The sequence below is a fragment of the Leptosomus discolor genome, chromosome 1, assembly GCF_034619465.1.
Source record: "Leptosomus discolor isolate bLepDis1 chromosome 1, bLepDis1.hap2, whole genome shotgun sequence".
Lineage (NCBI taxonomy): Eukaryota > Metazoa > Chordata > Aves > Leptosomiformes > Leptosomidae > Leptosomus > Leptosomus discolor.
This window is the reverse complement of record NC_141391.1, coordinates 32,396,280-32,407,166: the sequence shown is the minus strand read 5'-3', so window position 1 is coordinate 32,407,166 and position 10,887 is coordinate 32,396,280. Positions and strand designations below refer to the sequence as shown.

The 10,887-nt window shown below is 61.8% G+C and overlaps 2 protein-coding genes across 2 annotated transcripts; both read left to right on the top strand.

The window, feature by feature from the left end:
- Window positions 1-240: 240 nt before the first annotated feature.
- LOC147416204 (E3 ubiquitin-protein ligase PHF7-like) lies at window positions 241-2,068 on the top strand. Its single transcript, XM_086477671.1, has 7 exons — window positions 241-286; window positions 626-717; window positions 802-903; window positions 1,156-1,280; window positions 1,372-1,534; window positions 1,621-1,727; window positions 1,951-2,068. Exons 1-7 carry the CDS (start codon window positions 241-243, stop codon window positions 2,066-2,068), a joined length of 753 nt encoding a protein of 250 aa, XP_086333797.1.
- Window positions 2,069-7,308: 5,240 nt separating this feature from the next.
- On the top strand, window positions 7,309-9,136 carry LOC147416203 (E3 ubiquitin-protein ligase PHF7-like). Its single transcript, XM_086477558.1, has 7 exons — window positions 7,309-7,354; window positions 7,694-7,785; window positions 7,870-7,971; window positions 8,224-8,348; window positions 8,440-8,602; window positions 8,689-8,795; window positions 9,019-9,136. The coding sequence occupies exons 1-7, from the start codon at window positions 7,309-7,311 to the stop codon at window positions 9,134-9,136; spliced, it is 753 nt and encodes a 250-aa protein (XP_086333684.1).
- The last annotated feature ends 1,751 nt before the right edge of the window (window positions 9,137-10,887 follow it).

Below are 10,887 nucleotides of genomic sequence, written 5' to 3'. Positions count from 1 at the left end.
ACCTGGGGAGGTGAGGAGAGGGCAGGGGAGGGACGGGGCTTGCACGGGGCAGCTGAGGAAGGAGGAGGCCCCACACCTCGGGGCTCTGGGCCTGTGCTGCAAGCTCACCCGCGCCTCGCTTCTCCCTCACCCATGTCCTGCTTCTCCCTCAGAGTCAGCAGAGGAGCATTTGCAGGAGACATAGCCCGGCGCTGCTGGGACAGGGACTCTCCAAACGCACGCTCGCTGTTGATGGCCCCCATGTTGGCCGCAAGGAAGAAGAAGGGCCCTGACTCAGACGAGCCGGGTGAGAGCAAAGTATCCCTCCCGCAGCCTGGCAGAGGGGTTGCTGGGGCAGCCAGCGTGGGGCCGAGAGCGGTGGCAGGGGGAGGCAGGAGTTCCCCAACCGCCCTGGGGTTGGCGCAGGGGCCCTCCTTTCCTCTGCAAGTGGGGCCCAGGCTGGGCAGCGGGCACCTGCTGGGACAGCCGTGCCTGCAATGGCCCCTTCTTCTCCAAGGCCTCCAGCCCTGCCCATCTGTCGGCTAGCCAGGGCCAGAGCAGGCTCTCGGGGGCAATCCCTCAGGGACGCTGCCCCCGGCCCCGCAGAGGTGCTCATTCCCGGTCCCATTTGCTCTCTCCCCTCCAGCATGCATGCTGTGTCGCCGGGCAGAGGCTGACCCGGAGGTCTATGGACACAAAGTGGTGAAGTACGGCCTCTGTGTCCACTTCTTTTGCCTGGTGAGTTCCACTGTGGCTCCCTCCAGCTTTCCCACAGGCAGTCCCTGCCACCCTCTCCTCACCAGCTCCTTTTCTCTTCTGCAGCTTTGTGCCAATGACCTTTATCAACAAGCAGACGTGGAAGTGGGACTCCTGGGATTTCTCCCTGAGGATATTACACATACAATTTGTCTGGCAGTGCAGAAGGTGAGGACCTGACAAGAGCAGGGAGATTTGTGCCAGGAGAGGTTTGCGGGAGCTTAGCTCAGACCCCGAGAAAGAAATCCCAGCCCTTCCAAGGCACGTCCACAGAGGCCCCAGCACAGGAGACTCGGCCGCCAGGCAGATCTGCAGTCTGTGACGCAGCAGCGGCCATGTCCTGGGCTCTGCCCAGACGCGTGGGGCTGGCTGTGGAGGCCCTGAGGCTGCCGCTCATGGGGGCTGCTGTGCCTTTTCCAGGTCTGCTTTGTCTGCGGCCAGAGAGGGGCCACCATCACCTGCCGGCAGACGGGCTGCCGCCGCACCTTCCACTTCCCCTGTGCTGTGGAGGGTGAATGCGTCACCCAGTTCCTTCCTCAGTACAGGTACCTCCTCTCCCCTCCTCGCCTCGCCACCACCGTGGAAGGGACCAGCCAACACTTCTCACCTCACCCATCCCTTGCCTCTTCCCCCCAGGTGCTTCTGCTGGGAGCACCGCCCACAGCAGGCGGTGGAGGCGGCTCCAGCTCCGGAGCAGCAATGCCTCATCTGTCTGGACCCTGTGGGCGACAGAGTGTCCTACGGCACCATGGTGTGCCCAGCGTGCAAACACGCCTGGTTCCACAGGAGCTGCATCCAGGTAGGAGCCGGTCCCTCACCCCCGGGACACGGCAGGCGCTCAGCAGCACCAGGGCCTCACTCGTGCTCCTTATGTTTCTCCTGCAGGGACAAGCTGTGCACGCTGGCATTTTTTACTTCCAGTGCCCCCTCTGTAGAGATAAGGAACTATTTTGCATGGAAATGCTCATCATGGGGATCCGAGTCCCCTTCAGGTTGGTGTCCTTCTGCCCGCCTCACGAGACAGGAGGGGGCGAGCGCTGTGCCGTGCCAGGGACTGCCCCTGCAGTCCTGGCCCTCTGCTGTCGTGTGAATCCGGGCTTGGGCTTCACAGAGCAGGTGGAAACAGGGCGGGGCCGGGGGGGGGAGAGCAGGGACGCCCTGCATCTGCCTTATGCCAGGGCAGCAGGGCCTCATCACTTTTCCTTTCTCCATCAGACTGCCATCGTGGGAGAACTGGGATGCATACGCAGCACTAAGAGAGAGACACAACCGCTGCAGCGCCAGTGAGTGCCTTTGTCCAGGAGGCAGGGAGCAGGCAGAGCAAGAGGGGTAAGTTGCCAAAACTGCACCTCAGGGCTCTGCAGGAGATGTCAGCCTCGCCAAGGGCTTGAGGCGGCAGGACTAAGAACAAGAGCTCTGCCGGACAATCCCGTGCTTGGGTCACGTTGTCCTCACAGCCATGAAACCGTTTTTGTCCCCAGGCCCTGGCAACTGCTCCTGTGCTCCTCCTGCGCTGCCGAGGGCACCCACAGATGCTGCTCCCGCTTGACAAACAGCACGGCCAGCTGGGAGTGCAACAGCTGTGCTGGCCCAGGCGCCGGTAAGAGACAAAGCACCCGGGTGCCCCTGGGCTAGAGCCAGCGGCCAGGCAGGGCCTGGCAACAACGGGTGCCCAGGGAGGGCTTGGCAGAGCGACTCTGCTCCAGGAGGGCTGGGGGCACCGCTCTGGCCTATCCTGCCCCGGACCTGGGGGGCTGTGCCCTTGACCTTCCTGCTTCCCCTTTTAGACTCCGCTGACAGCTCAGACCTCGCCGGCCCCAGCACTGCCAGCTGCTCAGGATCAGGGCCTACCCACGGCTCCCCAGCACGCGACACAGGCAGACCCAGCACCAGCAGTCAGCTGGCATCGGGGCCGTCCCACAGCTCCCCAGTGCTTGAGGGCAGCAGCTGCTCCAGCCCACCTAGGCCCGACCGTGTACCAAAGCGCTCCCGGTTGAGCCGTCGGGCCCAAACTCCCTACCGCTGCCCCAGGAGACGCCGCGACAGGAGGCGTGAGCCAGCAGCAAGTGCTGAGAGCAGCACCCCCAGCCAGACAGCACTGGGGCCGTCCCACAGCTGCCCGGCTCTCAAGACCAGCAGCCCCAGCACCGACAGCCAGGCGTCACTGCGGTCCTCCTCTGGCTCTCCACTGTTGGAGAACAGCATCTCCAGCACCGACAGCCAGCTGGCATCGGGGCTGTCCCACAGCTCCCCAGTGCTTGAGGGCAGCAGCTGCTCCAGCCCACCTGGGCCCCACCACGTGCCAAAGCGCTCCCGGTTGAGACGTCGGGCCCAAACTCCCTACTACCGGCCCAGGAGACGCCACGACAGGAGCCATGAGCCAGCAGCAAGTGCTGAGAGCAGCACCCCCAGCCAGGCAGAACTGGGACTGTCCCACAGCTGCCCGCCTCCTGAGACCAGCAGCCCCAGCACCACCAGCCAGCTGCCATCAGCGTCTTCCAGCAGCTCCCCAGCACACGAGAGTGGCAGACGTTCCTGCCCCCCTGGGCCCATGAGGATGCGAGACCTCCACCGCTTGCAACGTCGGCCCCAAAACCCTTGCAGCCAGCCCAGACACCGCCGTGGGACCAACCTGGCGCCATCCCCGACGGCTGGCCCTGATCCCCCTCCACCGGCACGATAAAGATGGCAGTCAATCTCTGCACTGGGACATTCCACGCTCATTTCTCGGCTTCCTCCTCTTCCTCCTCCTCCTCCTCTCCCTTTTTCGAGGGGCAGCGTTAGGGGCTGGGCCCACAGGCTTGTCTTCTCCCCGGGGCTTGGCAGCACCTACCCCAGACCTCCCTCCTTACGGGCTGGCCTTGGCCGGCTACCCAGCACCGTGGCCGTGTGCTTCGGGCTTTGCTGGCCCCACAGCCTGGGAAGTTCACACCCACTCCCGCAACCGGAGGGCTCTACCCATGCACCAGCCCCCGCCCCCGCAAGGGTGGACCAGCGCAGCCCAGTCGGTGCCACCGCCCATCTCCTGGCAATGTGGCCTGCGCCCAGCCACCCGGCACGGTCCTCGCGGCTCGTCCCCCAAAGTCACACACCCCAGCCCCAGACAGTTTCGGCACGCTTCAACTCTCTCTCATTCTGGACCAGGCTGTAACCAACTTCCTCTCCTCCCTGGGGCAAAGTGGCAGAGCTGCTTTTCTCTAAACCTTGAGTTGGGTGTCACGTCTGTACTTGTGACAGGAAGATTTCTGTCCATCGTGTTTCTCCAGTACCCAAAGGGCGTCCCCCGTTCCCCAGTTCTGGGTGCTGTTCCCCAACATCAGTGCTGCTGTACCAAACAAAGGATTCCTTCTTGCAGCCTAAGCCAAGAAATCCTTTTTAATAGAGACTGCAAACACCCGGGAAGGAAGTTACGCCACAGACTTCAGGAGAGTCAGAGCAGTACCTGTTACTGAGGGCTTCAGCCCCGTCATACGCCCTTCAGAGCCAAAAAATCACATGCGCTCAACGGGAGGGTAACAAGGGGCCTGGGAACTGTCAGTCATCCAAAAGGATTTCCCTCCTCTTGGAGACCAGCAAGTACCTTTCTCACGCAGGAAGGAGAAAAGGTTTGGTCGCAAAGTGACAGCAAAACAGCTCTGTGGAAGCTGGCGCAGAGCTAGAAGGCTGAATGAGAATACCGGTGACCAAAGCGCTACGGAAATCCCGTGGGGTGGCTGTGTGGTTTTGAACAACCCTCTGCTCCACAGGCAAACTACGGGTGGTCTTACGGTGTGTGCATCAAGTGCCTTCCCGATAGACCTTAATGCAGCATGGAAGCTGGTTCATTGCAGGCAGGAGCAGCTGTCCGCTCTGAGGCAGGCAGGGGAACCTGGGAGACCTGGTGGGCTTTTCTGCCAACCAAGAGGCAATGAGGAAAGAAAGGAGCTCTAGAGGGTCCAAAAGAGAACTGGGTGGCAGCACTTTGTCCTTCTGTTCTTGACTGTCGGCGTTGGGAAGACGTGAGGTCTAGACGTGGCCAGAACAGGCAGCGCTCTTCAGGGGCACGGCGGTGTGAGCTCCGAGGCACTCCTCAGCAACGGCGGAGCTCGAATGGAGCTGGCCAAAGAGCTGTGGTCATGCACGGCCTCGCTCTGAACCCGGGGGCTTGTTCCCTGCCACCGCTCACCTCTGTCGGCATCTAGCTAACGGAGCTCTGTAATGCCCTGGCGTCGGAAGGCCAAGCGGAATCTCAGAAAGCCTGGTCAGAGGGAAACCCTGAACACCAGAGTTTGGCTTGGAAAGGAGCAGAGGATGGCTGAGGACACTCTAACAGCAGGAGCTGCAGGAGGCAGCCTGGGAAGCCTCTAGTCACTCTCAGCAGTGTCAGCTTCTGGCGGCTTCAGGTTTCTCTCTTGGTCCTCAATTGCATTTCGGAGCTGGATTCTCCAATGCTGGATATCGCATTCCTTTTTTCCTACTCTGGTTGTGCCTGAGACACCGCCTGCTTTCTGTCCTGGACTCGCAGCTGAACTGTTCAGAGAAGTCATTGTTGTGCGGGTAACTAAAAGGCTTTTGTTAATGATTAAGCGGTGATCAAATCATAGAATCATAGAATCATAGAATCATAGAATCATCGAATCCTTTTGGTTGGAAAAGACCTTTAAGATCATCAGCTCCAACCATTACCCTAACACTACCAAGCCCACCACTAAACCATGTCCCTAAGCACCACATCTAGACGTCTTTCGAACACCTCCAGGGACGGTGACTCCACCACTTCCCTGGGCAGCCTGTTCCAATGTCTAACCACTCTTTTGGTAAAGAATTTTTTCCTAATATCCAATCTAAATCTGCCCTGGCGCAGCTTGAGGCCGTACCTCTTGTCCTGTCACTAGTTACTTGGGAGGAGAGACCAACACCAGCCCCACCACATCTTCATTTTAGGTAGCTGTAGAGAGCAGGAAGGGCTCCTCTCAGCCTCCTCTTCACTAGGCCAAACACCTCCAGTTCCCTCAGGCGCTCCTCGTAAGACCTGCTTTCCAGACGCCTCACCAGCCTCACTGACTTTCTCTCCACCTGCTCCAGCACCTCAATGTCTTTCCTATACTGTGGCGCCCAAAACTGGACGCAGTACTCAAGGCGTGGTCTCACCAGTGCTGAGTACGGGGGCACGATCACTCCCCGATACCTCCTGGCCACACTATTTCTGATACAGGCTAGGGTGCTGTTGGCCGCCTTGGCCAAATATTAATTAATCAACGATTGAATGAAAATCAAATGGTAATCCAAAGATAAGATTAAGTGTAATTGCATGGTAAGTAGAATCCTAGAAGCATTTAGGTTGGAAAAGACCCTGAAGATCATCAAGCCCAACCCTTAACCTAGCACGGCCAAGCCCACCACTAAACCATGTCCTAAGTGCCACATCTACAGTCTTTTAAATACCTCCAGGGATGGTGTCTCAACCACTTCCCCGGACAGACTGTGTTAAAGCTTGACAGCGCTCGGCCCATTGGTCCAGCCTGTCCACTTCCCTCTCTAGGGAATTTCTACCCTCAAACAGATCAACGCTCCCACCCAACGCCTCTGAAGCTGCCCCACCACCACTTCCAGTTTCCTGCCCCACCAACAAAAGGCGCAGGCTGACTCTGAAAGGCAGTTCATTGCCTTGGAGAAAGGCCATTTCTGCTGTGACTCCCCAGCTTGCGGTCCCGCTGCTTTTTCTTCTGGAGGCAGCACATCACCAAAGCACTGACGAGTTCAGGAGAAAGATGTTGGGCCACTGCAACATTTAGGTGCCGTCCTGAGGTCCTGTGCTGTGCCCTGGCCACTCACCGCGTCTCAGCGGGGGCGGGGGTGCGAGCCCAGGCCATTCTCAAAGGTCGCTGCAGTGCCCTGTGCCGGGGAGCCCAGAACCGCAGGCAGAACTGCAGATGCAGCCTTCCCGGTGCGGTGCAGGGAGGAAGGATCACCTTCCCCGAGCTGCTGGCAGCGCTCCCCGTGCCGGGGGCAGGAGCAGAGATTTCCCTTGGCCAGGGCTGGAGCCCTGGAGTCGCCCTGCCCAAACGGCACCTTGCGGACACAGCGCCATCCTCGACGGCTGCCCCGGGGGACCTGGCATTCGACTATGCACTTGCTGCAGGAGCGGCCATCCTGGCTACGCGGGTGCGAGGGCTCGGGCCCCCGCCTCGCCCTTCACACCCACCCCTCCGCAGCGGTGGTCGTCTCAGAGTGGGTGGATGGTGGCCGAGGGCGTCCCTGCCCGTCTCTGGCGCTGATGTCACAGTGGCCACAGTGACGCGCAGGGGCAAGCCAACAAAAAGGAGCACTGGGCTCAGGCCATGCGTCAGTGCCACCTGGGGAGGTGAGGAGAGGGCAGGGGAGGGACGGGGCTTGCACGGGGCAGCTGAGGAAGGAGGAGGCCCCACACCTCGGGGCTCTGGGCCTGTGCTGCAAGCTCACCCGCGCCTCGCTTCTCCCTCACCCATGTCCTGCTTCTCCCTCAGAGTCAGCAGAGGAGCATTTGCAGGAGACATAGCCCGGCGCTGCTGGGACAGGGACTCTCCAAACGCACGCTCGCTGTTGATGGCCCCCATGTTGGCCGCAAGGAAGAAGAAGGGCCCTGACTCAGACGAGCCGGGTGAGAGCAAAGTATCCCTCCCGCAGCCTGGCAGAGGGGTTGCTGGGGCAGCCAGCGTGGGGCCGAGAGCGGTGGCAGGGGGAGGCAGGAGTTCCCCAACCGCCCTGGGGTTGGCGCAGGGGCCCTCCTTTCCTCTGCAAGTGGGGCCCAGGCTGGGCAGCGGGCACCTGCTGGGACAGCCGTGCCTGCAATGGCCCCTTCTTCTCCAAGGCCTCCAGCCCTGCCCATCTGTCGGCTAGCCAGGGCCAGAGCAGGCTCTCGGGGGCAATCCCTCAGGGACGCTGCCCCCGGCCCCGCAGAGGTGCTCATTCCCGGTCCCATTTGCTCTCTCCCCTCCAGCATGCATGCTGTGTCGCCGGGCAGAGGCTGACCCGGAGGTCTATGGACACAAAGTGGTGAAGCACGGCCTCTGTGTCCATTTCTTTTGCCTGGTGAGTTCCACTGTGGCTCCCTCCAGCTTTCCAACCAGCAGTCCCTGCCACCCTCTCCTCACCAGCTCCTTTTCTCTTCTGCAGCTTTGTGCCAATGACCTTTATCAACAAGCAGACGTGGAAGTGGGACTCCTGGGATTTCTCCCTGAGGATATTACACATACAATTTGTCTGGCAGTGCAGAAGGTGAGGACCTGACAAGAGCAGGGAGATTTGTGCCAGGAGAGGTTTGCGGGAGCTTAGCTCAGACCCCGAGAAAGAAATCCCAGCCCTTCCAAGGCACGTCCACAGAGGCCCCAGCACAGGAGCCTCGGCCGCCAGGCAGATCTGCAGTCTGTGACGCAGCAGCGGCCATGTCCTGGGCTCTGCCCAGACGCGTGGGGCTGGCTGTGGAGGCCCTGAGGCTGCCGCTCATGGGGGCTGCTGTGCCTTTTCCAGGTCTGCTTTGTCTGCGGCCAGAGAGGGGCCACCATCACCTGCCGGCAGACAGGCTGCCGCCGCACCTTCCACTTCCCCTGTGCTGTGGAGGGTGAATGCGTCACCCAGTTCCTTCCTCAGTACAGGTACCTCCTCTCCCCTCCTCGCCTCGCCACCACCGTGGAAGGGCCCAGCCAACACTTCTCACCTCACCCATCCCTTGCCTCTTCCCCCCAGGTGCTTCTGCTGGGAGCACCGCCCACAGCAGGCGGTGGAGGCGGCTCCAGCTCCGGAGCAGCAATGCCTCATCTGTCTGGACCCTGTGGGCGACAGAGTGTCCTACGGCACCATGGTGTGCCCAGCGTGCAAACACGCCTGGTTCCACAGGAGCTGCATCCAGGTAGGAGCCGGTCCCTCACCCCCGGGACACGGCAGGCGCTCAGCAGCACCAGGGCCTCACTCGTGCTCCTTATGTTTCTCCTGCAGGGACAAGCTGTGCACGCTGGCATTTTTTACTTCCAGTGCCCCCTCTGTAGAGATAAGGAACTATTTTGCATGGAAATGCTCATCATGGGGATCCGAGTCCCCTTCAGGTTGGTGTCCTTCTGCCCGCCTCACGAGACAGGAGGGGGCGAGCGCTGTGCCGTGCCAGGGACTGCCCCTGCAGTCCTGGCCCTCTGCTGTCGTGTGAATCCGGGCTTGGGCTTCACAGAGCAGGTGGAAACAGGGCGGGGCCGGGGGGGGGAGAGCAGGGACGCCCTGCATCTGCCTTATGCCAGGGCAGCAGGGCCTCATCACTTTTCCTTTCTCCATCAGACTGCCATCGTGGGAGAACTGGGGTGCATACGCAGCACTAATAGAGAGACACAACCGCTGCAGCGCCAGTGAGTGCCTTTGTCCAGGAGGCAGGGAGCAGGCAGAGCAAGAGGGGTAAGTTGCCAAAACTGCACCTCAGGGCTCTGCAGGAGATGTCAGCCTCGCCAAGGGCTTGAGGCGGCAGGACTAAGAACAAGAGCTCTGCCGGACAATCCCGTGCTTGGGTCACGTTGTCCTCACAGCCATGAAACCGTTTTTGTCCCCAGGCCCTGGCAACTGCTCCTGTGCTCCTCCTGCGCTGCCGAGGGCACCCACAGATGCTGCTCCCGCTTGACAAACAGCACGGCCAGCTGGGAGTGCAACAGCTGTGCTGGCCCAGGCGCCGGTAAGAGACAAAGCACCCGGGTGCCCCTGGGCTAGAGCCAGCGGCCAGGCAGGGCCTGGCAACAACGGGTGCCCAGGGAGGGCTTGGCAGAGCGACTCTGCTCCAGGAGGGCTGGGGGCACCGCTCTGGCCTATCCTGCCCCAGACCTGGGGGGCTGTGCCCTTGACCTTCCTGCTTCCCCTTTTAGACTCCGCTGACAGCTCAGACCTCGCCGGCCCCAGCACTGCCAGCTGCTCAGGATCAGGGCCTACCCACGGCTCCCCAGCACGCGACACAGGCAGACCCAGCACCAGCAGTCAGCTGGCATCGGGGCCGTCCCACAGCTCCCCAGTGCTTGAGGGCAGCAGCTGCTCCAGCCCACCTAGGCCCGACCGTGTACCAAAGCGCTCCCGGTTGAGCCGTCGGGCCCAAACTCCCTACCGCTGCCCCAGGAGACGCCGCGACAGGAGGCGTGAGCCAGCAGCAAGTGCTGAGAGCAGCACCCCCAGCCAGGCAGCACTGGGGCCGTCCCACAGCTGCCCGGCTCTCAAGACCAGCAGCCCCAGCACCGACAGCCAGGCGTCACTGCGGTCCTCCTCTGGCTCTCCACTGTTGGAGAACAGCATCTCCAGCACCGACAGCCAGCTGGCATCGGGGCTGTCCCACAGCTCCCCAGTGCTTGAGGGCAGCAGCTGCTCCAGCCCACCTGGGCCCCACCACGTGCCAAAGCGCTCCCGGTTGAGACGTCGGGCCCAAACTCCCTACTACCGGCCCAGGAGACGCCACGACAGGAGCCATGAGCCAGCAGCAAGTGCTGAGAGCAGCACCCCCAGCCAGGCAGAACTGGGACTGTCCCACAGCTGCCCACCTCCTGAGACCAGCAGCCCCAGCACCACCAGCCAGCTGCCATCAGCGTCTTCCAGCAGCTCCCCAGCACACGAGAGTGGCAGACGTTCCTGCCCCCCTGGGCCCATGAGGATGCGAGACCTCCACCGCTTGCAACGTCGGCCCCAAAACCCTTGCAGCCAGCCCAGACACCGCCGTGGGACCAACCTGGCGCCATCCCCGACGGCTGGCCCTGATCCCCCTCCACCGGCACAATAAAGATGGCAGTTAATCTCTGCACTGGGACATTCCACGCTCATTTCTCGGCTTCCTCCTCTTCCTCCTCCTCCTCCTCTCCCTTTTTCGAGGGGCAGCGTTAGGGGCTGGGCCCACAGGCTTGTCTTCTCCCCGGGGCTTGGCAGCACCTACCCCAGACCTCCCTCCTTACGGGCTGGCCTTGGCCGGCTACCCAGCACCGTGGCCGTGTGCTTCGGGCTTTGCTGGCCCCACAGCCTGGGAAGTTCACACCCACTCCCGCAACCAGAGGGCTCTACCCATGCACCAGCCCCCGCCCCCGCAAGGGTGGACCAGCGCAGCCCAGTCGGTGCCACCGCCCATCTCCTGGCAATGTGGCCTGCGCCCAACCACCCGGCACGGTCCTCGCGGCTCGTCCCCCAAAG